The 26,812-nt window shown below is 35.4% G+C and overlaps 1 protein-coding gene across 2 annotated transcripts in view; it reads right to left on the minus strand.

Moving 5' to 3' along the window:
* Nucleotides 1–26,812, minus strand: part of DPYD (dihydropyrimidine dehydrogenase) — a 353,894-nt gene that overhangs the window by 274,029 nt on the left and 53,053 nt on the right. For both annotated transcript variants that reach the window (XM_038182862.2, XM_038182863.2), the window contains one exon: nt 22,116–22,198. In XM_038182862.2, the coding sequence (XP_038038790.2) occupies nt 22,116–22,120 (5 nt within the window). In that variant the 5' untranslated portion in view covers nt 22,121–22,198. The remainder of the gene's footprint in view (nt 1–22,115; nt 22,199–26,812) is intronic.

Below are 26,812 nucleotides of genomic sequence, written 5' to 3' on the forward strand. Positions count from 1 at the left end.
AAGCAACCTACAACCCACAGATTTGTTTACACCGTGTAGTACTGAATGATATATATTTAAGTATTGTAAAGGGAAAGTTGTATTCCTCAAGTTTATATTAAATTCATGAGTATAATAGTTTAATCCTAAAATCCTAATTATATTTTTTATTTTATTTTATTTATTTATTTTAAGTATGAATAAATTCAATAACCTGGCTAAATAACAAATTTAATTAATTCAAGGAATGACTTAGAGAATTATTAAATGTAAATAACATTTCAATTAATATTTCTGGGAAAATTAGAAATATTTCACATAACATTTTCTGGGTTCCTGCAAGTAAAACAAATAGCTTATTTCTTTCAAACCTCAGAGGGAGAAGGAAAAGGAGGGAAGAAGCTATATATTAAATGAAATGTTTTTTGCATGGTCACAAGTAGTTTTGGTTAATTACTTGTTAGATTAGCCAAGGTTTTAATAAATAGAGCCCTACTCCGGTGCAGATGTTGACATCTGTAAAAGTTAGTGCAGTTTTGCCTCCTCCAGTCATTGTAGCACCTGGAGAAGCCACAGGGAAGGCAACCTAGATTCTTATTGAAATCACAGCAGCAGCTGTAAGCTCAGGAGGAGGTATACACCAACGTGCACCAGACGGCAGCATTGTACAAACCCGCATTCTTTCTTCTTAAATACATTCTATAAGTAACACTGGGAAAGCTGTGATGAGAACACAGCATGCCAGATGACATAAAACATCCACATTCATAGGAATTTGGATAAAATTCCTATTTATTATTTGGATAAAATTCATACTTAAAGCTTTTAAATCTGTCACACAAAACTAGACCTTGATTTGGTATTTTCTTAAATTAATATGGCAGATAAACTATAAGCAAAATCATGTTCAACTCATGGTGGCAAGATAAGATACTGTATCATTAGACATAAGTTAAGAATCAAATACCTGGATTTTAACTTTGCTTCATGGATATTGTTTAAATCCACAATTAATAAGTGGAAAATATTTATTACATTAACTCATTTTTATCACTTTTTTTTTTTTTTGGTGGCTCTACAAGAACTACATGAAAAAGTATCATATACTGAGAAAACATTGAAGAATCTGATAAACATGACCAGATACTACAGAAAACTCTTTGGCTTTCTCCAGTCTAATCTTGGAAAAAAATAACTCACTTTTTTTTCCAGTTTGATATTACATTCCGGTCGTGAGATTTGGAGATGTTTGTGTCACAAACTTGCACAAAACACTTGTGACAAAGCTGTGAACACGGTACAATTAGTAGACATAGCACTGTAGCCCTTCCAATAGGAATGTCTCACCACAGTCAAAAACAAAAAAAAAAAAAAACAAAAAACAGTAAGGCAAAAGCTTAAAATAATAGTCAAGGATTTATTGGGAGTTTTGTACAATGCTGTAATGATAAACCATGCTGGTCACTTTTACAGGTTACATTCCCATCCAATTCGTTTGCATTGCTAAAACCAACAAACTACACTGTCATGGCAGAAAGGAAAAAAATGCAGAGCATTCTCACCACTCAGCCCTAGGGTTGTGTTTTTTTTAAGCAGTAATTTAAATGCTTTCCAAAGCCCTACCACCAAAGTAGAGGTTCACAAGGCAGCTAACATCATCAGCTCTGCTGTACCCAGGAATATTTGAAATAACAAAAATAGAGGAGCACTTGTTTCCTTTAACTTCATAATACCAGAATTCTATGAAATAAAAGCAAGCAGAATACAATGCTGGCAACTTCAATATGTATCCCAGATCCACTGCAGTAACAGCTCAACCTATTATATGACTCATGACACTTAAGAATAATCTTGAAACTTCCTTATTTTTACAATAAACTGCTGCTAACCTCTTCTTAACTCTACAGGAAATATTCTATCAGTGTTGCACAATAAATACCTAGAATTTTAAAGAGATGTAATACTAATGCTATGCATTGACGTAACTCTTCACTTTCGTTATTGGGGTTTTTTGTTTGTTTGTTTTTAAATACTCAAATCAATCCACTTCTGCAGGGAAACAAAAACAGATTTCAGACTACCATTTCACAGAAATCTGACCCAGTATATACTAGGGTTTTGAAAATATTTTCTAGGATTGAGACCAATTTCTCTGATGTATGGCACACTTATGAAATTTACTGTGCAGAGGAGGTCAGCTTCTATTCTTGACCTCAATCTATAAACACAATAGATAGAAGCTGACAATTGATAATCTATAGTCAATCACCCATTGGTCTCAATGGGGTAATGTGCAAAAATCAAGACAGAACAGATATTACATATTATTGAATTTACAGATTATCATCATTACTTGTTCAGTGCGGTATTGTCATACTTAGGATCACTTGGGAGGAAGCATACTTCTCCCTTTTTCTTGAACACTACTGTACTGTCCCTTTCACTCTGCATTGTTTCTGAATTTACTAAAACTCATTTTAGCATGTGCCCCAGCAGATCCACCAAAATGATTACTTCTTAAACAAATGCATAGACTACATATACAACAGTCTAATACTTGCACCCAATCGGTAGGCTTCAGAGATAATCATCCCAGTGTCGTCAGTGTGGGAAATGGTGTGCACACCTGTCACTCCTTTTTTTTTAGGCTGCTTTCAATGTAAATCTCCACTGCAGCATATAAAATAGAGATGACATTTGGTTGGCTCCTATCATAAAATCTCTCTCCTGCGGTCCTTGCCAAATACTGAATCCAGTTAAGTTATTTTGAAGACTTCATAGTAATTCTGAAATGATATTAAAATTGTGTTGGGTGATGAGTGCATTCAAAATTCAGAACACAAAATTACGAAACTACGTGTCATTTTGACTTTAGATGAGACAAAATGAATTATCAAGACTGAGATATTGTTCCAGCATCATTTGAAGATTTTGAAGCAAATTCATAAATGTAAAAGAGAGCTCAAATAAATCCAAGCCTGGGAGATTCCTGGGGGTACATGATGGACATGCTACTGCTAACATTCTCTTTGCTTCTCCTTTCCCATTTACTTACACTTAAGAAAAACAGAGGTTCTGGTATATAAAACAGAAGAGATGTGAGTAGGTATATAAAAAATAGATACGGATAGGATCTGAGGGGAAACGGATGTCCAAATTGAATCCAGTTATCCAAAACATGTTGCCTTGTGCTGTTTTTAATTCACCTCAACACAAACAGGACTAGAATGATAACATTTACCTTGAGAATTGCAACATATCTGATTTCATTGCCACCAGAATCAAAACTAGCATTCTTCAAATTTCAAATAAGCGAAAGAAATTTGAATTACAGGCTCAGCCTTATGTGCCATCTTGAAGATACAGTAATAACAGATTTGTCCTTCTCACAATTGAAAAACTTGAGAGGGATTTTAGAACATCCTGCCTTCTAAATCTTATAACGTTTACCAATGTTAACTGCTTATTCAAAGAATTAGCTTGTATTTTGACTGCTACATCTTTTCTACTAATCAGCCACGCACTACTTCTCTTTCCATGGATTCAAAATGCAAGTATTTTACTCATCATTCTGTGTATTGTTTCATCTGCAAAGGCAAGAACTGGGCTTTGCAACCCCCAAAATTAACTAAATGTAACTTGAGCTGTTCAGTGAAGTGGTTTTGCCTAAGTTGGATGCTCAGGCACAAAGAACACATTCAATGTACTGACAGTGTAGGATATGTGACAGAGATTCTCAAAAATCAAGGTGCTAGCTGCAAATAGTTTAGTTGCTTAAATATGTGACATGGCCAGAAACAAACCAAAGTTATGCCTTTACATCTCCTAAGGCTATCACTATGAACCTGCTCCTGAAGGAATAAATTTAAGCTTTGCTTTTCCATCTGACAGAGGGGAAAAAAAATAGTCCCACAGCAACTACCACCAGACAACCTATGTTCGAGCTCTAAACTGCAAAAGACCCAAATTTAATCTGTTACTTAAGTCAAGAATAGCAAGATTTGATTCAAGTCAAGATTTGAACTCACATATTTAATATGCCAAACACTCAGCATCACATAGTTACCAGCTCCTTCCGTACATCTGTCTTGGTTTACTGAGACTGACTGGGAATAGGAAGACCCTCAATTTGGAAATCTACTGTGGAGTTCAGCTTAGAGAAGCTCTTTAATTGTAGAGTAGTATAAGTGCTCTGGCATCCTTTAGGTGCTCTCAGGCTTTAGGAACTCACAGGGGCAACTCATAAATGGCTTTAATAATCACCTCCAGAGTCTCATAAGTGCTAGGTATTCTTGAAAGAGCTGATCATCTGAAAAAAGTGTTCTCATGTTAATAACAGCCTTTATATAATAATTGATTAAATAATCAGTCCATTTCTTTGAAAAATTATTGTATATTTTTCAAAAAAATGAAAAATACATCCTGTTGAACAAATGTATGCTATTTCGAAATCACATTTACAGAGGAAAAAAGGTCCAAACAAATACTTCAAAGGATGCAAGCTAGATGTTGCATTCAATAAATGTATCTATTTCTACTTAGCATGATATGAAGCACTTTTAGCCACTGTTTTGCTGCTATATATAGTACATTACTCATTCTGAGAAATAGTTAGCATAGTATTTTACAAATGGAAGAAAATAGCTACTTGCACATACATTTGTGATTCAAAGCCTTCATTTAAACAATGACACCCATCCATCACCAGTATGGCACAGTGCGTGCCTTTTTTTTTTTTTTTTACAGTTTGTTACATGCAATGAGAGAATCCAAATACCCAACATGTTTATAGCACTTCAGGCCTTCCTTCTAGCACATCAAACTGATGCTGATATTGGACAATTTCCTCATAGCACATCAACCACTCCATCATTCACTAATATATCCTTGCAGCTTCCAGAATGAGATGGGTGATCTCTTCTTAGAGGCCAGTACAAGACTGTACTGACAGGTGCCCAATTTTATCTCTAAATCTGAAGTGAGTATGCCTCATTAAAAAAAAAAAAAAAAAAAAAAAAAAAAAAGTAAGAACTGATTAAGTATCTCATTTTCTTTACAGCACTATGGAAGACATTAACAATAATGTACGTTTACATAATCTCATAATAGTAAAGTTCATACAAAATACTGTTTTGTAGTATTGTGGTTTTTTTATTTTTCCATTTTCTTTTTAATGATCAGTTGTAAACTGTTAGGCAAAACTAACTGGAATGAAAACTCCCAACAGCTGTTCACCTATGATAGGCACACTTGACATCTAAAGACAGATCATTGCTGTGTGCTATGAAATTTGACACAACTCCACTACCATCAGTGCTCATAAATCCTGTACGTCCATGATTTAAACTAAAAATAAAATGCAAGAAAGCCATGCAGGTTTTACATACAACCAAACCATCTTTTAGGTTTGAGGCATGGATAAAACATGCTTAGTCTGATCTGAATTACTGCAGTGTTCTTGTTAAAAACTACCATCTGTCAGAGATTATCCTATTTTACACAGAGGGAACATACATTAATTATTAATCCTATTCCTCACAGAAATGTACTTGCACAAGATCAGGACTATCCATGGTGTGACAAGAGTATTAGTGTTCTTACTAGGTAGTCTCTGGATGAAACACGGGATGGTTCCCTTGAGTATTAAAAAAAAAAAAAAAAAAGATGAAAACCAAGCTGTTTCAGTGCAGGGCACTGGCCACATGGCAACGCATCATCACACAAGAAACAACAGCGACATTTCCAGGACCCAAGCCCATCTCCATGGACCGGCATAAACACTAAATGCAGTACAGACATATTTGCAGAGCGCTGTGGCCCCATGTTATGCATACAGTAAAGCACGTGTTTAAGTTTAAGCACATGAATTTGGCTTCATTTAAAATTAAGTGTCAGAAGTAGAAGCTTTCTTGGTGTTGCCCACAGTGCTCAGCACTCTGCTGTCTCTTCCATGTGTGCTGGATTCATATCTGTAAATAGCACAATGATGTGCAAATTTAATTAATCCAACAACAAGATTTGAATATCATTTTGATGATATTCAAAATAAGATGATGAAGAAAGCTCTTCAGTGATTTAAGTCAGGGACAATAAGAATGGATATTTTTCATAAAGAATTTCCTAATCGTATCATTTTCTAGAAAAGTTGGTAGGCATCACATTTCTCTCTATGAGATCTTCTACCTATTTTGTATTGCTCAAGTTTACAACGCTCTATATTGCCCTTCAATAAAATCTAAATTACCACTTCAGCTTTTTGCTTGGTCAAAGGTAAATTGACCAAAGCATTTACAAAGTTCTTCAAAGCAGGTTTCAGCATTTCAACAAAGAAAATCGTATCTTCTGCTCAGTTGTATAGAAAGACTACAGAGCAAAGTAATTTGAAAAGTCGTATATAATATAATACATATATATATATATGAGATAATATATATTGATTATATCTGATATGACAAATATGATCATATATCTGATATGAGAGAACAACTCACAGTCCTAGGCTAGTCCTAGCGGATGCCTGAACCTGTCTTATGATCAAGAACACCAACAAAAAAGGAGAATTCTAGATGAACAGAAAATATATTTATGCCCATAAGTCTTGAAACCTTCTATTTTTAAGACACTATTTGACGTTTCAATTTCTGTATCCTCCTGGGCAAGGAAGAGGTTAAAATCTTTCCTTCTATAACAAGAAAATGCTCCATTGAAAAGCTGCCTAAGCTGCCAAGCATGGAGGGATAGTACTCCAGTTGAAACTCATTACAGAGACAACATAGGAGAACTGATCCAGCTTTTTATTTACAGTAGAGGCAGAAATGACACGAACATCTTTCTATGTAGACCTAGAAAAATATGTTGGCCCTGAAGCCAGGGATCAGAACATTACCAACCTTGCCAAAATGATATAGGTTTGTGTTTTGTTGTTGTTGTGGAGTTTTTGTTGTTGATTTGTTTTGTTTCCTTATTTTATTTAGAAAGATTTGGCACTGATTCATATATTTTCCCCTGGAGAAGAGGAACTATTTATATTCTTCAAAGCACAGATCATAATTGTTAATTTCCAGTGGCCCTACATAAAGAAATGGTAGTCTTATTATTCTGAAACAAATACACCACAGCTTTTAATCTTGTAAACAGAAAATTTTGTGTGAAGTCATTTTTATCTCTTCTGGTAGGTGAAGCTTCCAAGGGAAAGGATTTTTTCACATAAGCACACATCTGTTTCCCTCAGATTCACAGACTGCAACAAACAGCAAGTTAAAAAGTTAAAAGTTCACCTTCCATCAAGTGAAGCATAACTAAGGACACATTCCTAAGGATCCATCCCATTCTCACCTGGTTCGTTTGACTTCCGGACACAGTTAGAGCACAGCACATCAAGTGGTGTCGGTTGTGAGAATATAAAAATAAGAAGTGTCTCATCGTTTGACATCCTGTCCCTTGACACCCCTAAAGAAGGTACTCACGTCTCATATCACCATTCAGGTACTATGTACAGACATTTGTACTTAAAGTGCATAATATATAGCTCAGCTTACATCACTACAGCACTTCAGGTTGCCTGTGTGTTTGACCCAAGTCATGAGAACCTGCTGGATGACCTTTCCAGGGCTCTGCTCACAGACCTCAGTTCAGAGGCTTACATTGACTATGCAGCAGGAGACAGCTCAGCTATTATGTAGATATTGACCCTCTGTAAACAACCAGGTCCTAATCTGCTTCTCTGGCAGTCAGATCCGGGCTTTAGCTTTCAATCTGCTTCCACCGAGCACTTTGACAACTCACCCGCCAGCCAGAGACTGAAGGATGTAAGATCAGCCTGGAAAGTCACAACCTTTCCAATACCTACTCCATAAGGAAAGGAGGAAACTCAAAGTTTCAGTGCTTAGCTCTGTACTAATCTAGTGAAGTCATGGTCAGCTACATGAGTAGTAATAAAAACAAACAAACAAACAAAAGAAGTATACTGGAGACCAAAAATAAATAAATAAATAAATAAATAAATAAATAAATAATCAGAGGAAACAAAAGAGAACAAAACTAGGTAACAAAACTAGGTAAGTAGGAGTACAATACCTTAGCAAAATTGAACCGAATAAAAGTGCTTCATCTTAAATGCGGAAGCTGTTATTCTTATCTGGTTAACACCACCAACCTCTCCCCTCCTCCCCCCCCAAGAAAAGCCTACTTTTCCCTCCTGTTTCACCATCAAGGTATCTGAAACTGGTCATCAGGTGGGAGGGGAGATATTAGAAACACATCAGAAAAAAATGAGAAACTGAAACTACCTTACTTGAAAATTAGCAAGAGACCAAGCCTTCCATGCTGTTTTAAAACAACAGACATGTCACATGCTGCACAGAATTATCATTATTAGTCCAGTAAACCTACAAAACCATAAATAAATCACACCAAAAGCAATAAAATAATTAAAGTAATGCCTCCTCTACTTTGCAAGCAAATTATTTTTAATCATTGCTGTACAGATTGCCAGGCACTTTACGATATCAGTTTTGGAGATGCATTCAGTTTATGTATTAATGAAACAGTCTATCATACTTTTCAATTTCAGATTCATCAAAAAAACAGCTTTATTATATTTACTTTTATTAAAAAAAAATACACACCTCTCATTACAGAACACATACATCCGAGCAAAACTGTTTGTTTGGGTCACCAGGTGTATGAAAGACATTTGATCTGTAGAAACCGTTTGAGCTTCTTGCTCATTTCTAGCAGCAGTGAAAGTTCCCCACAGTACAACAGCAACCCTGACCTCCCCCTACTCCTTCCAAAACTGGGACAATGAGCACCTCTGGCGGCTCTAAACCTTTAACGACTTGCTTCCACAAGGCTGACTCTTAAGAACAGCATGCAAGGACTGCAGCAGATTTTCCAGAAACTCTTAATCAGACCAAGCTGTTTCTTCCAAATGAAACTTATATGGGTTAAACATCACCATACCTGAGCAATACTGTGGCAATAAATATCGGCTTGGCTCTTGAATAACTAGAAGCGATACGAGGGGAGAGTAAAAGGAAGGAATATTTAAAATACAGTTTTTTTTAGAGTACTCTCATGAAGTCTTGCTAATATCCATATTAATTAGCAACCTCCTCACACTGCAATAAATATACTTGTCAGCAAACCTTTAAAGAGAGTGACAAACATATGATAAACAGGAGTCATTCCATGAAGCCAGTCTGTTAATTACCATACACTTTTTCACCATTATTCATCACATGGATAATAAATGAGCCAGAACATAAGGTTTATTTATCTTGTGACTACTTCCTCCCTTGACCATCAATTGTGGGGTTTATATGCATGTGGTACTGGTGTATTACATCAGTGAAAAATCTCAGCAGGTTGTGTTGACCCAAAGAAAAAAAAAACATCAAGACAAAGAGAAACTGGAATGCTTCTTTCCTAGAGATGGGTGTACAAGTAACAGACTACTGGAAAATACCCCAACTATTGCTTTAAATGATTCTCCTTCAGGTACAGCAATTCAGAAAAACAGATTGGTGGGAACTTCATGGAAGTGACCTTATCAGTTTATGTATTCCAAGTTTAAAAAAAAAAAAAAAAGAAGTATTTTGATGCAGAACAACACATTGTTTTGTAATTTTGTAATCACATCTGTTTTTCATTTGCTTTAAAGAAATGGCATCAGAAAAATTATTATTTTGAAAAAACATTGATAACATATATCGGAAGTCTGACACCCAGAATGTTTTTTCACATTCCATCATCATTTGGATGTTATCTCTACTACACTAGCTTCACTATTATTCTATTCACAACTTCAAGAAAAAAAAAAAAAAGGTAGCTCGTCCATGCAAGAGCAAAGGTGCAACTGTTGTATTTCAGACAAACTTGCAATATCTCTGCAGCTCAAATCTTGGTGATGTAGTACTGATGCACATTTTAGAAATGCTCATGGACACAGACAGTTCCTTCAGAACATTGTTCATATTTATCCCTCCACAAGTCAATTCTCACAAACAAGCTTATCAAGCTGTTCTATATTTCTGTTGGTGCAATATAGCAAGAACTGGGAAACAGATTCAGTTTGCAAGCTATCTGCAATTTTAAAAAATACTTTGAATTTAATTAAAGAAACATTTTCTGCAAAAGAATCTTTGAAAAGTTACAACTAAAATGAGAAAACATTTTCTCCAATTTCATTTACTATAAAATAAGATACTAAAAAAAAAAAAAAAAGGAGTTCATCATTCCATTAGGGTTATTTTTCAATGAATTTTCATTAAAATATAAAATAGAAGGAAGACTCATCATCAAAAATCTTGTCCTTCAGTGAAATTTATCTTGCACTCATAATTTTGATAATTCTGAATTACCATATGCATACAGATTTTTGCTTGTTACAGACCTATTTAATTAGGTCTCATTTGCTTATTCTTCCCATGTAATGGTATCTATGATATTTTTCTAAATGATTTGTCTCAAAATTTTCTTTCTTCCTCCTTAGGATTTAAATATTTAAAGCTCTTAGTTTCTCAGCAATTTTGAAAATCTGGTCATCAGCCACTTATTTAAAATGGCAATTTTAAAAGGAGTTTAAGGTGAGCTATTCATACACAACTGCAAGTTGCACATCTTAACTCCCTGTAGAAACATTTGAAAATACCAATCTAATGAAGAAGAGGAGGAAAAATAATCACTGAACTTACCTTCCTAACCTGCAGTCCCCCAAAGCATACTTAATTCTGGTTTTAAGTGATACAAGGAGCACCCGTGCCCACTTCACCACATTACATGACCTTGTTTTCTGCCATAATTAAGCTTCAGCAGCTGCAGGTTGTTATTGTTTTTTCTTATATATTGGGAACGGTATTTTTTCCTGCCTATTGATATAAGAATATATAATGTAATCAAATTTCTTTCCCTGTCCCCTTCCATCAAACAGCTGCCATAAAGTGGCAGCAGTGAAACCTGAAATTGTCCCTTAATAAAAGTAACTATCCCAAAGCTCCCTTCTTGAAGGAAGATTCCCAATTTCATGCTGGAAATAATGGAAAAATAACAGCTTGATTGTTACTTTGTTAAATTAGCACACATATGCAGCTATGATTCCAGCTGATAATGGACAGACAGCAGAGGATTTTTTTTGGTTTTGTCTCTTAAGTGTTAGGGTTGTTTGTTTTTTCTTTTTTTAACTTGCTTGTGTTTGTTTTTTTTTTTTATGATTTTTGTTGTTGTTTTGTTTTTGTTTTGCAAGACATAACCACATTTAGATTTCAATTCAAAGCACAGCTCTAGTTTATAGTACATAAAGATGTCTCTGAAGCACAAAGTACTGAATCAGAGAAAGGAAAGCACATCCCATCCTACAGTGGTGACATGAGTTATTTGCATAGTTGCCACAAAAGTAATAATTACACTGTAACTCAATGGGAACAATGGTAATTTCACAGTAGCTCATGTTGTTGTTATCACCCTATATCCTGATAACTGTGAAATTAATTTGTGGCACCACTGTATGTGTCAGCTTTAAGCTGTTCCCTAGGTAACATTACGCTACCATAGAGAAGGAATGCTTGGCAGTAAAATGGGTAGCAGCAGATTGATTATACAAAAAGAATCTTCTCCCTACATACAAATAACTTGGCAATCAGTGAAGATGATGAGAAAAATCCTTCTCCCTCCTTTAAAATGAAAAAAAAAAATAATGAAGCAATAGATTTAATTCTATTAACTGACCATTATCCATTGACTGGAAGAATTCAAAAGGAAAAAATAAAATGAGCAAATTAGCAGATTATATTTAGTGCCTTTGACCCATTGTTCTAACTGCAGCCAGGAAGCAGCATAAAATTGCTGAACGTTTGCTTTCTGCTATTCATTTTCCACATTAATTCCTAAATGACAATTTAAGTGCAAATATACAGCACTAAGTTGCATATTTAGGAGGACAATAATAATAGAGGCTATGTTTTCATAAATAATTCCAACTTTACCTGAGAGGCGCTGTCCTTTCACCTGCTGAATGCTCCATGTTATTATGCTGCACTATTACCACAAAAAGAGTTCCACGCTGAAAGATGACATGCTGCCACGCGATGCATGGAAATGCTTACAAATTTACTGGTGAAAATTCATTGCAATAACAATTGAACCTCTGGAAAACACTGAATTATGGAATTTAAGGAGGTAACTTATCACTGCTTGGTAACAATAAACAAAATACAGTTTAATCCTTCCAGTCAATCTGCTTGGCACAGTAGCAGGTATGAGAACTTGGATGAAAGATAGAAATATCCTCAATAAACTGGGTATTTCTCTTGCTTTTTACATTCTCCTGCTTTTTTACAGGCCCGTTTACATAGCATCAGAAACTCATACTGTTACACCTTGTTCTCTCAGTATACGTTTGTCCATAAGGAAACAGGTGAAAAAAATCACAGCATGTTACATACGCGGACTCAGTGGTTTAGCTGGAATTTTGTTACTGAAAAGGCAGCAGTATCTCAGTGTCAATGTCAGTCATCAAAGCAAACCAAGGTGTCGAGCAGATACTCTGATCCAGAATATCCAGGGACAAGCATGTTTTGTCACTCTGTAGTTTTGATCTTTATCTCTGACTGATCCTCCTTTCGTGATTGCTACCACAAGATACTGTCCCCAAAATCCCTGACAGGTGATGTTCAGATGTGTTTGTTTTTAATCGTTGTTTTTTGTTTGGTTGTTTTTTTCCCCAATCCAAAATAAAGCTTTCAGAGTTCTAAAAGCAGCTGTAGGGGCATAAAGCCAGCTTGGAATGTCCCAAGTGTGTATTCTTCATTAAATATTGGCACATGCTATGCCAAATTATGTCACTGCTGAGAGGAAAATTTTGACCACCCTATACTCAATTATTCATCTGGAAGGCACTCTGATCGTTGCCACAGTAGGCCCAGGAATTCAACATATATCCTTTGCCAAATAAGCACGTGCCCTCATCCACTCAACTCTCACTCTTTCTCCACTCACCACTGTGTGAGCCAATTCTGATGAACAAGGACCCTTAAACCCAGACTGCATTCACAACATACTTTTGCAGCCAGCAAACTCACTATATTAGCTACATGGGCAATTGGCATGTGCTGTTAATGCTGGTAAGAATTACTGAAGGATACTCTTAGTACTGATCCCATCTTCCAGTCCTGTTAATAACTGTCTGCAGTCACCTTTGCATTGCTAGCTCTGTACAGAGCCTTGATACTCTGCTAAATCAGTGGTCATTTTTCCCCACACACCAGACACTACTTCAGCCTGAAAGAGCATTTGCCAAGCCTGTTGGATTATTTTTTTTTTCTTTCTCTAAACTCTGTGAATTTTCTCAGTTCTTTATTTTCTTTTATACACTCTTCAGGTGTCAGTGCTGAAACAACTCCAATCAGTTGGAACAAACACGCTTCCTGCAAAGACAAATGCTGCCAATGACAAACAACCTTCCATTTACCAGATCAATGCTGCCAAAGGCATACAGAAATGCTTCAGGAAAGTGCATGTATGTAACTAAAGATCTTTGGCAAGCTTTAGAAGCTCACAGCAATTACTGTAAGCCTAAACTTACTAACGTAGAGAATATTTCTGATATGTCAGATATTCTTTTTTAGAAGACAGATTGAGAAATGAGTAGTGGGGATACAAAATACCTAGGATTAGGAATTTTACCTTTATAATCACAAAATATAGCCAGGCACAGTACAGATGGTATTTTCACCTATGACAGCGTTCAATAACCTTCTGAAAACTAAATAACATCCTGTATCTGGGGTTCCCCCCTCAAAAAAAAAAAAAAAAAAAAAAAAATTGTTTTTAGTATACACTTAACCTCTGTTCTGAGACTGCTAATGATGCTGAAGATGAACTCCAAAATTGTGAACTATTTTCTAATACTCCTTAAATAGTAGTTGTTCCACCTCATACTTGAAGCATGCTGAGAGATAACAAGAAGTTTATAGAGCTACTCCTATGCTATTTTAATGTATTCATTTTACTGAGAAAGGTTCATTCAAAATTTTAAAAGAATATTAACACACCTTTGAAAGAGTTGTGGTAGTCTACTGCCAGACCTTGTGCAAGTGGTGTCTACTACATTGGATTTTAAAAATTTATTTGCAGAATGGCTTTAAAGTGGTGGCAAAATTACTGAAATGATATAAACAGCAAAAAAATCTTGTACATTCTTATCCAACCCCCAGGTCTCACTACTGACAAAGATGCCTTGCCATCTCTGATTTCTCCCTACCTGCCAAATTACTGATATGTTACTAGCTCTATAAGCTTCAAAAAGAAATGCTACTGTTTTACAGTTGTTATTTTAGATATATCTTTCCTCAAAAACATTAGATACGCATTTACATCATTTGACCAAATTAATGGAGAAGTTATTTCTGGGCTTCATAAGATTCAGCAGGTTCCTTGAAATAATGTATGTGAGCTCTACCCATACAGAAATTACACTCAATCACTAAAACTGCAATGCTGTAAATGCAGCATATACAGAGATGCTTGTTCAAATATCTCTGGAATACAATAGTGTCTCAAAATTAAGATATAAAATCCTTGCAAATAAATAGTTGTCTTATGAAACGTATTTGGTGTTATCTCACACATTCAACCAGAGTTATTAGCCAGCATGTGAAGTCTTAGAATAACTTCCATTGCACTTCCAGCCAACTGTAAACTTGACGCATTATCTTGGAAGAATGCCACATCTCCCGCTGTGCTAAACTTACTGAAACAAATAGGAAAGCAGCATTGCTGTGTTACATCCCTGCTTTACTATTGTGTAATTGGACCACACTACAGGAACGACACTTTATTTTGCAAACACTGAGCTACCATTATCAACTCGTGGTTTCACACACTCAGTACAGGAGCAATGAATTCTTGTCTTACATCAAGAATTAAACGAACATGATAGAAGAGAAAATATTAAGAGAGTTACATTTCAGAGCTCTGTTCCCAGTTATAATATTAAGAAAAATACATTTTGTGTGTTATTACTTTGTTACACTATTGGACAACAAAATGTTTAGCAGCACCAAAAGATTACTCAGGCCCTTCCAATTTAGGGGTAAAGTCTTCACTCATCCAGCATGCCCAAGTAGAATAAAATAATAAAAATTGATCACAGAAGCAGGGAATACAAGGAGGTACAGTTTTACACTCACGAAATATATCTAATTCAACCTGAAAAGAGCAAAACCATTTATGCTGTCTAGTTCCTGCTAGTTAAATGGCTTCCTGTATTAGAGAAGGAAAATCAGGGATTTCATCTGCATCTACTTGAACAGCAGTGTTCTCCCCTCTCCTGTAGTATTAACCAGCCCTTGCCCATGATTTTGGCAGTCAAGGAATTTATCCCTAAAACGGCAATTTCTCTATTAGCACAATATACCCTAGAATGGCTATATACATACGAACAAGCAATGTGGCTCAGTAGTGCCTAAAGTGGTCCAGGGCTTAACTGGCTGCCAACCAACTTTTTCAACAGCAACTTCAATAAAAGAGGTTCTCCTGTAAAGCCTCTTTAAAATCACAAATGGAAATTGTTTCTCCAAAAGTCTGTAGACAAATAGCTAAATGTGCAGTACTGCACAACTTCTTACACAACTAATTTATTGAAAAAAATCCAACACATTAGGATCTTACTATTTAAATTTAATGTTCAACCGGAATCTACTTGTTTTACTGAAAATCTTTTCCTGCTCTCCCAAATAGCCTCAAGTAAGTAAACAGGATTTAAGTTCAGAAGTCTACAGAGGAAGGGCAGATTAACTTTGATGAAAGTTAAGTATCTTGGGGCAGAGTTGGACCCAGTTTAATCTCTGAAACACTCTCATCCCAATATACAAAACATTTCTAGGAAAATGGAGATTTACTCTTATCTCCAGAACTGCAACACCTGGTACAGCGTAAGTCAAGATTCCTGAGAAGTAGCAAAAAGAAAAATGTAAGCATAGCTACTAATACTCAGTAAAACTGAAGTGTTCTAAACACACTATAATCAGAAAAGATAATTATGATCTGGCCATGATGAACGTAACAATGCAAAGACACAAACCACATAATAATGCAGTTTTGAACAAGGACTATTGTATCCTCAGTCCAAGCTCTGCTTTCTATCTTGAACTCCAAGGAGAATAGCATCAGAGATGCCCATGGCAATACAAAGCCCAGTGACTTCAAAAGGACATGATGGAGAGGAGGGAAGACAGATAACGTTTTTAGAGGATTTTGAGAACTTCAATAAACGTTTCAAAAAAACAAGAGCAAATATTTAAAGCAGTATTGGTAAAGGCAAACTGGTTTCTGTCTCCACACAAAACTGATGTTACTGTAGTAGTTTCTTGAGCACATGTGGAATGTGATACGCCATGTAGGTTGGCTACAGTGGAGATTAAATTCATGACTTACAGACAAAACAGCATGAGCTTCAACAGCTTGAATAAAAACACCGTGATCCTTTGACAAAGCTGTAACATGCCCAGCTAGTATGTCCCAGACTTTTTTTTTATGATCTAAAATAGTATAAGCACCTTCCAATTAAATCATTCACAGCCCCTGAACATAAAAAATAAATAAATAAAAATATCAATAACCTACAGAAAGCTGTACAAGGCCATCAGCAAGCTTCCTCAATTTATCTCCACACTTTTTTCTTTTTTTTTTTTTTTTTTATTTTCAAGATGAACCTATGCCTTTTCGAGTGTACAAGCTGATGAAACTAAAGGTATTCATAAGTCTAGTAGTAGCAATCCAGGGCAAAAAAAAAAAAAAAAAAAAAAAAACCAAATCCAAGAAATATTTTAAAATCTTCCATTTAAAAAGTAACAAAGGGGGAACCCATAGAGGGAACTCAAGATTCTCTAATGCAATTTTCTGCTCTAACAGTTTGCAGATGAGTAGCTGTTAGTCACTGAAAGGTACGACACTGCACCCACTGCATGGCATCTTTGGAGTCTTTGTGGTAAGCCATCTGCCACAGTGGTTTTCAAAATCTCTTTCAGTACCAACATCAGACAACATCTCCTGCAGTTTGCTAAAAAGCAAATTTTTGACTGTTATCCAATTTTTTCCTTAAATTATAAAACTAAATGGCTCAAAAGCAGAAACAGGCTCCTGTCCACTGAAGTGTGAGAAAAGTGTTAGCTCATTTTTTTTGTGTTTTTTTTTTTTTTTCCCTCCTCTCCCCCACCAAAAAAAAATATTTTTCAGGAATTGTACAGATAAACACAGCACTGATATGTTTACTGTGCACAGTACGGACTTGAAGCCCTAACAAGCAGGTTATTAGACATTTTGTAGTTTGCACTGCATACTTTTGCCCACAGTTTTTAAAATCTTACTATAATTCTGTAAACCCACAAACACTTGTGAAGTCATGGAACTTCTTACAGTATAATTTCCTTGGGTTTTGCCCAGCCATCGAAACTGTTTGTCAAATACATCTGAGTCTAGATCATACTAAAAGCAGCTTGATTATTACTAACCCCAACTTACACAGTTGTCAAGACAACAGAGTGAATATCATTAACAGAAACTGCTTCTGTCAAACTGGAAATCATAGCTGAAGTCTCACTCCCATGTTCACATTATCCAAAACAGTATGCAAATTTGCGAATGCAAAAGAAAATTCCAAATGAAGTTTGATGCCTTTCTAGACTGGTCCAAACAGACTAGTAAACTTTCTCTCTCTCCTTTCCTACTTGGAAATATGAAATATGTTGAAATCTTTCTTTATTAACATAAAGTCTATAGAAAAAATATTCAGCTTTAATTTTCACTTGCAAAGCTTTCACGCAACTCGGCCAACATTCAGAAGGCAGACTGTAGATGTATTTACCTACAAGTAAGACCTATTCATGTATAAAACATCTCACCAGTCTTACTAGCTGATTGCTCACATCCATAAGCCACCACATCACTAAGTAAATAACCGCATTGCCAGATTCACAGGATTCGCTCTGGCTTCATTTGTCTGACACCAACCAAGTTCATGAAAACTATGCTAGACATATGCCTAAAGCATATCATTAGTAGAGTGCTTACAAGCAACGGACCATAATTTCAGATGCAATACTGTATGTGCATAGTTCAGTTCCCTGTCACTAAGGTGTAACCCCTCAGAATGTCTGCAGATGTTGGAACATTGTGAGGAACAGTTGATACTCCAAAGGGTTGTGCTGCTGTTCAGAGAGGCATCAACAGGCTTGGAGAAATAAGCCAAAAGGAATCTCAAAAAGTTCAAAGAAAATTAGATAAATTAAGTCCTGCACCTGTGGAGGAACAAGCCCAGGCACCAGCACAGGCAGAGGCCAACCATCTGGCAAGCAGCTTTGAAGAAAAGGCCCTGGGGGTCTCGGAGGACAAGCTGACCACCAGCCAGCCACGTGTCCTCACAGCAAAGGCCAGCAGTGCCCTGGGCTGCATCAGGCCAAGCATCACCAGCAGGCCGAGGGAGGTGATCCCTCCTCACGGCCCAGCACTGGTGGGACACCCAGAGCCGGGCTCCCCACGGCAGGGACGTGGCCTTACCAGAGTGAGTCCTGCAAAGGGCACTGAGGTGATGGAGGAACTGGGGCGTCTGCCCCATGAGGGCAGGCTGAGAGCATTGGGGGCATTTAGCCTCGAGCAGGGGAGGCTTGGGAGGATCTTATCAGTATGTTTGTACATACTGCAAACAAATGGATTCAGTGGAGAGAAAAAAAAAAAAAAAAGAAAAAAAACTCCCTTCCTGCCATGTGTTGCTTTCTGAAATTTGTCCTTCACCTTGTTAAACCTAGCTTAAATCTTAATTTACATCTTCTTTTCCTCTAAATATATACTAAATGATTGGGTTTGGATTTCCTCCACATTTCTGCTAAAACGTACTTTATAGCAACTGGAGGCAGGGTTTGCTTGTTTGTTCTAAAAGTTCTCAGGACTGCTTTACTGTACATTCCCAGAGGCACAGTTACAGCAACAGTCTGGGTTAGCCTCCTATGACACCAGGGTCAGCATACAGTTACCTATGCCACGTATCTCCATGTAGCACCCAAACCAATCTAAAAGCTCCTTTGATTTGCTAGAATGAAGCTTCACTGAGGATCAGGATCCAGATTTTTTTTTTTTTTTTACAAGGATTAATATATGAAGTACAAATTGAGCCCTGCTTAATAAAAGCTTAATGCTCTTACTTATGTAACCTGATATTATAAGTTTATATATATAATATGCTATTTTTCTGCCAAGTTATTCTATTTTTCTGCCAACTACGTAAAACACCTAATTATATTATAGTATATACTTTCAAGGCATGTAAAGCAATACACTGTCCATTCATAAACCTCTGCTCAAAAAAATAATTTATTTTTATTGTTCACTCAAACTTTACAGTTACATTAAAATATAATAAACATTTTAGAGTATATCATCAAAACAAGAACAACATGAAATGAATTGAATGCTTTATGATTTTACATGCAAACAACTATAAACCAAATTCTTATGATAAAACTATCTTAGCTTATCTCATTATCTCATTCAAGGTCTATAATAATATGTAAAGTAGAACTAGAGAAAGTTCATATGCTTTATAATCATTTCAAAACCTTCCAGAAAGTTTATTTTGCACATACACACACAGACACCACATACACTCTTTATATATATAAACAAGAAACATGATTTTCCAGTAATCCTTAATTTGTATATCGTTCGGTTTCTGAAGAGCTGGAAAAGAACAAGACCCTTCTTGGTTATTAGTGTTTATGTGGAGCACAGTGATATTCATAGACTACAAATGTACTGAAACCCATATTAAATTGACCATTTTTCTCAAAGAGAAAGTTAAAACGGAAGGTCTAGTTCCAAACAGGAGCACTGGGGAAAAATGTTCATTGTGTCTCTCATCTGGCAGACCAGTAGTACTACTCTGGGAAATCAGTGAGGATTTGGGCAGACTGCCCACTCAACTTAAGGCTCATCTGAGATCCACATACATCCGCTTAGCTATCCAACTAGGATTTTTTGTTGTTGCTTTCATGCCCATATGATTTTAGTGCCTCTGTGCAATGTGCAAACCTCTCCACATGCTTCCCCAGCAAAAAGGAAGAAGGTATCTCAATACCAATGCCAGAAAACCTACGTTCTCCCACACTTGGTCCAACGTCCACTGTGGTGACGGAAAAACAGAGTGAACTTTCATCTGTCAAAGAGATATTGCTAGAATTAAATATGTTGCAGATTATCTTGGGATCCAAACAGAAAAATGAAGCTATCGAGGATATGTGGTGACAGTGCAGCAGCTGAAAGGAACTGTACAGCCTAAAATAAATGCCTTTTTATGTTTGAAAAAAACAACAACATGCAACTACACACATACACCCCTCTAATCTCTTGCACCTTTTATGTGTTACTCAAGTATTCTGTAAAAACACGGTACAGTGTTTATGTAGTAAGTCAGGTATTTTCTTTACCTCCATAAAAATATCTAAGAAAAAAAAGAACTATATAATTTTATATATATATATATATATATATAACTATATAACATTGCCTGCGATTAAGAGAATTCCAGCACTGCACAGTATCTGTCACACTTAATCAATGACTATTTCTCAGAATGGTTTGTATGCTACCAGAAATGGCCAAGATGCAAATTTATGAGTTTGGAGAGTGCTTTTTATTGTATGCAATGCATAGAATCATAAGAATCTTGTATACAGTCCTTGTAACAGATACATGACCTTTGAAATGCCAAAGATCTGTTTGCTAGTGAATGTTTATCACCAAATAGCTGTCAGCTTCCAAGTTTTTAAAAGATTAACTGTGCTGAGTCATGTAGCACAAAACGCCGCAAACCATCCATGGAATGTTGTTACAGGAGACCAGCAACTTGAAACCCAGCTTGCTGAAAATACTAAAAGTAGTTTCACACACCAAATGTTCCCTAAAACCTTTATTTGAAATAATTTTCTGAATATTTCAGGAAGGAAAGAATATAATTTGGAGGTAATAAGTAAGGCTTTAAAAGAGGCAGGTTGCATTTCAAATTTGCAATTGCAAAACATCTTTACAAACAGTTATTCATAGCAGTGTTCATGAGACACGAGCATCATGAACATAAAGTCATTCAGAGTCACGCAAATAAAGTCATTCACACACATCCATAAATGTAAAGAAATTATGAACACAATCATAGCAAATGAGTGTAATTAGTTTTTCAAACTCTTCTCAATATTTTTGCTGTTTTTATTTTTTACTGTGCAAATGCAAATTTAAGAAGTTACTTTGACATTAGGCAAGAGAAATGAAGTGATGTGTGCATCATTACACCTTGCTGTCTGTCTTTCAAAACCTTTCAAAGTATAGGTTACTCTGATTTTCTGATACAAAGATAATCCTAAAATTACCATTCTTTCTGAATTTATTTAGCAAGTTATTTTAGAAAACCTGTCTCTAATTCCACCTCCTTTTATCACACCGATCATTCCATTTTTTCAGGCACTATAGCTGGTGAGTTTCTTTGTAGTCCTGTTCCCAGATATTCTACAGCGCAAGTAATGGTGTTAGGAAAAGATTCGTGTACTGACTACTTTTAACCCCCATCCAATAAGCATTACATGAAGTGATAAGAGGATATTAAGCAAAATATACATCTCCACAATATATGAAATACACGATACATTTTAAAATTCCATTAAGGAAACCAAAATCATGTAAATATGGTGATAAAATCAGAGTACACAGGCCACTACATACATAAAAATCAAATCCAATTTAGAAGCAAACACAGGTTTGTTCAAACAGCATTATACAATTTCTTTAACACTTACAGAATTTAGATGAACAATATTTTCATTCACTCACAGTTTAGTATAAATATAAAGCAAGGCACCCCTTAAGCATTTTAAATAACAAATTAAACATTTACGTTTTTTACTGTGCAGTCAGGCTTAACATTTATGCAGCTTCAAAACCAAAGTACAGCCTCAAGGGAAGCCTCTCCACTGACAAATTAATACCTTAGAGAATAGAGCTGAATGGTGGCAATGAACTCATTTGTTCCCCCAATAATGAAGAATGACTCTTTCTTTACCACATCTGTGACTGTTGCTATGGTGACCCAGACTTACCTCATTGCTTCTCGAAGTGCTCCTCGCTCACTAAGAGTCGTGTGCTTGATGTCATCAAAATTATTTTCTAGTTTCTCACAGTTCTGCAACAAATGGAAGAATCCATGTAAGGCTTTTAAACAGTTTATTGTGCACGTATTGACATTATTCAGCATCATGCAAACAAAACTGATATATATTATGTAATCTCACAAATTATGCATTCTGTTTTAATTACACGGGAGTCATTAAAAAGACATTGAGAACTCAGAAACAAAGTAAATATGAATCTTATTATATGGTTGTCATGGAAATCATCTTATAAATGTTCCATAATGAAATGTACAGAATTTACACTTTTTTCCTTCCTTTCTTCATTATTTTTTTTAAGGAAAATAAAATTTTCCATTATCAGTATACAAGGCAACAAAGCTACTACACCCACACAAGAATTAAAACCTAAATGTGTATTTAAAATAATAAAAGTTATAAATTCTATTCCAATGAAACAGGCAGTGTTGTTATAACAAACCTAGCTTTATTAGCTCTACAGGTTTTAAAACAGAAACTGAAAAGATTAATTGCTTATGGATATCTCAAGGATTTGATATGTTTTCCAGATTAGAGCTCGCCAGTATTTCTAAAAGTAATATGAAGCCAACGATTTTGCAACAATAAATGAAATAAAACTTCCCTATGTTCTGTTACTTATTATTAAATGTGTGACTAGTTCCATTACTCCAGAGTGCCAATGCTTTTCTCCTACTCCCATATAGGCAGTAAAATTGATTCAGCAGATGCTGGGTAATGCAGAAATTTATATCTGTGTAAAGTGAGTGTGAAATACCAGCAAACAAGAGTTCTCTGAACACCTGCATCGTCAGTAGGATTTTATATCGTCTTGAGGCTTCTCCAGTGCACGAGTCTTTGAGGTACCCCTGTTCTTTGCAGCACCTTTCGCCAATACCAAAACTTACCTCTGGGAGGCATCATTTTGCCACATGGGTTGAAAAGAAACAAGTTGCAAGCAGAACGGTTACTATTGCTAACAACCATGAAGAAACCATTGTCAGTCTCTTTATGCAGTATCTTCAAACAGAATATATGAACTGTTATGTGGTCATACTGCTTTTTAGGTTTTAACATTTGAATCAATTTGCAAGTTGATATCTGAAAGAGTTATAGTAAATGTTACCTATTATTTCTTTTGTATATTGATTCTTTATTTTTATAATTATATTCAGGTAGCAGCGCTTGTAAGAGCATTATGGGAGAGAAAATACATATTTCTAAATGGCCTAACGAGATACCTTAGTTTGTTCAATTAATGTTATTTTTAAATAAAATCATACATGCTTTAACATAAAGTTGTAATACTTTAACAATGCATTACATTTCCGAGCAGGAGAAACAAACAAACCCACATTTGGAACTCTGCAATTTTCTTTCCCTTATTAAAGTGATAAATGTCTTAAGTAGTAGTAAATCTTATCCCATGACTAATCTAATATTTGTCTTTGTTTTTTTATTCCAATCAAATACCCTTTGTATGGCAAAATCCTACTCAAAAACTCAAAAGGATTACACAAAAAAGAAAGGCAGTTCTACAATTAAATACTCCATTATTCAGATCAGCATGCATTGACTTTCAGCTCCAAGCACGTACACGAAAGAAATACAAACTGACAATAAAGAATTCCAGATTTATATGTATTAAACTGAAAGCATCTGTGCAAGAAAACAATCAAACCTCACATCCTCCTGGAAAACAGACCAAAGGAAACATCGTTTGGAATAAAGCTCCAAGCACTGTAAGAGGAAAGCCCATTTATTAACAGTCCTGTGCCACCAGCATCTCAGCACAGGTTCAGGAAAATCTGACCATCACGCAGTTCATTTCTCTTGATGTTTTAGTATACATTATGTAGAGAATGACAGAGGATCGAAAGCTCACACGATTTTATCAATCAGAAATAAATCCTCTCTAAACCAACAACAGAAAATAATTGTTGGTCTCTAAGTGGAAACTCCTAAAATGAGTAAGTCACCAAATTCTGTTCAGCTGGTATTTATTCTTTGTCTATGTACTGTGTTGTCAGTTGAAGGGCAACAAAGGTGGCTCATTTCTAAAGAAAATGCTGTGATCATTGTTGTCTTACACAAAAATTCCCTCTCAATAACAAACCGAACGTGGAAAAAAACAATGAATAGATAATCCAGGACAAACAATAGAACATGCTTTAAAGACTCAAATAATAGGTGTTATAATAATTCAATTGGCAAGAAGATGAACTTACTTTTAGCACTTCTGCCAATTGTTTCTGGACAATATCACATCTATCTTTCTCAGCTACTTTAAGCCAAACAGCTCTCATCCAAGGTGCAGTAGCTGGAAAGCCTATAACCATTGGGCAAAAAATTACCAAAAACAGAGGCAGATACAAACACCTAAAGGAAGATAACCTCATAATACAATATCATCACTTACTGCATACATGTTGAACAGGAGAATAAGCAACTATTGATTATACCTACTCTTTTCCAGTTAGAGCTGCAGTAATCCAAAATTTACATTGGATCCAATCCTCTCAATGAAAAGAGAACACAAGTCTGAAAGACCAAAATATAAGCATAGCTTATAGTCTATAGATAGTACTTCTTCACAGCTCTAAGTATCAGGTTGCGCACTACATCTCCAGACCCTCTAAAAGAACACCAACCTATGAGAAAGGCTACCAATATGCATGAAACTGAGCATGAGAATACTCTGAAGAATACATCTACAAAGTGATGAAACTTTAGTACAACATCTAGATTAATATGTATATACATCTTGCACAGGAAAGAATGTTTTGGTCCATAATACTTTGTAGATTTAAGTATAATGAGCAATTAAACTCCCAGGTGCTTTTTTTGTTTGTTTGTTTGTTTGTTTTAGCAGAAGCTCAAGCAGAAAAATCAAAACACAAGCAATGGCTTTGGAGGTTTACGGCCAAGTGATTTTCTGTGGATATAGATAGGGTCTAGAAACTTTAACTCTGTGGTTGAATAATTATATATTGCTCTGTATGCTTTTGCTGTTGGCAGATCTATAGTGTTGTATGACACTAAACTAAATACCACCTTTGAGAAGTTCAGGATGAAAAATAAGTAGGCAGAGATATGATTAGGGACATGGTCATTATAAATCAAACTATCAATGCATATCAAAAAGCCACACAAAAATAAATCCTGTGTTTTCTTCTTAAAGAATACTTTAAGGTTTTTAAATGAAGCAAAATATCAAGGGAACTGTTTGGATATATAAATGAATGGTTTATTTATCATATGAGATCTTAAATAAAACTATGTGATAACTAGTTAAAAAGGGCAATGTACCTTAGATATCCATAAGTATCTGTGGCATTATACATAGCATACTGGTGAGGCATGCAATCAGAAATGAGAAGGATGAATTGATGAAGGATGAATATATGAAGATGAGGAAGAAGGAAAATTAATAAACAAAGCTTCTGTAACAAATATATATATATATATACATGACTTCGTAGTCAGCAACTACCAAGTTCAAAAGACTTTTACTCTTTGACACTAGGTGTAGTAACACATTATCTCTAGTTCACATAACTAGAAAATATAAATAGAGAGTCACTAGTTTTAAATAAAAACTGACTTTTATAAATAAATAATTTAAATTATTTATAAATATATATTTTTTTTAAATAAAAACTTGACTTGGCCATTAGAAAAAAAAATCTTGATTTGGTCTAGTGGGTCAAATGCAACACTCAAAAAGCAAAACTGGTCTATCAACTGTTATCACCACTGAGGATCTCCCTAAATCACAAAAGCATCGCTATCTGGTCTGCTAAGGGCTAAGATAGTTTTGAGAACAGCAAAACCCAAATTTGCCGATTCCGCAATACAGTACTGATAAAAGTGGTCCTATTTCCATCAAAATCAACTGTAAATCTTCCGTCCAGTCAAACTAGAGTGGGATCACATTAAGCCACATCCCGCTGTATCCTGAAATACTTCACTTAAGACTTTCAAAAGTGTTGGTATTACAGATAATGTCTTGCACACATTTCTAGATAGTTGAGAAATAAAATCGTTTGATCTGACAACAGTGTAAGACCTATTCTAAGGCAGCTTGTGACACTGAAGTTCAGTAGATCTCTTATCCTAGTAGATATGCTGCCAAATCAGAAACCTTACCTAAAATATCCTCTTCCTCTCTCTCCCCCATGAAAAAAGTTTGTACGTAAGTAAGATTGCTGAAGTCTTAAAATTCATTGCTTCCACAAGAATTTAGGAAATTTTCTTTGGAAGCTTTTTTTTTTTTCCAAACATTTATTAAAAAAATGTTTAAAAAACTTACATTTTTACTGCCAAATGACCTCTGTATAAAATTCATGAGGAACATATAGCATTTAAAAGCTAGAATCGCTCTCACCTGTTAAGTTTATGTCTACTATTGGTGCTAATGCTAAACCAAAATTTTTATCCCATTTTTCTTTATAATCCATGAAATAGGTTCCTACAGAGTACAGTGTCTTAATTTTCTACTGTTTATGCAGCCAAATTTTAAAATGTGTATGCTAAATGTACCTAGATTTTGGAGTGCTGGTCCAAATTCTGAAGACATAGCTATCTCCATGTTTCAGTTTGCAATCTACCTCCTCAAAGGTAGCTATGACAGATTTCCAAAAAATAAA

This window comes from Anas platyrhynchos, chromosome 8 (genome assembly GCF_047663525.1).
Source record: "Anas platyrhynchos isolate ZD024472 breed Pekin duck chromosome 8, IASCAAS_PekinDuck_T2T, whole genome shotgun sequence".
NCBI lineage: Eukaryota > Metazoa > Chordata > Aves > Anseriformes > Anatidae > Anas > Anas platyrhynchos.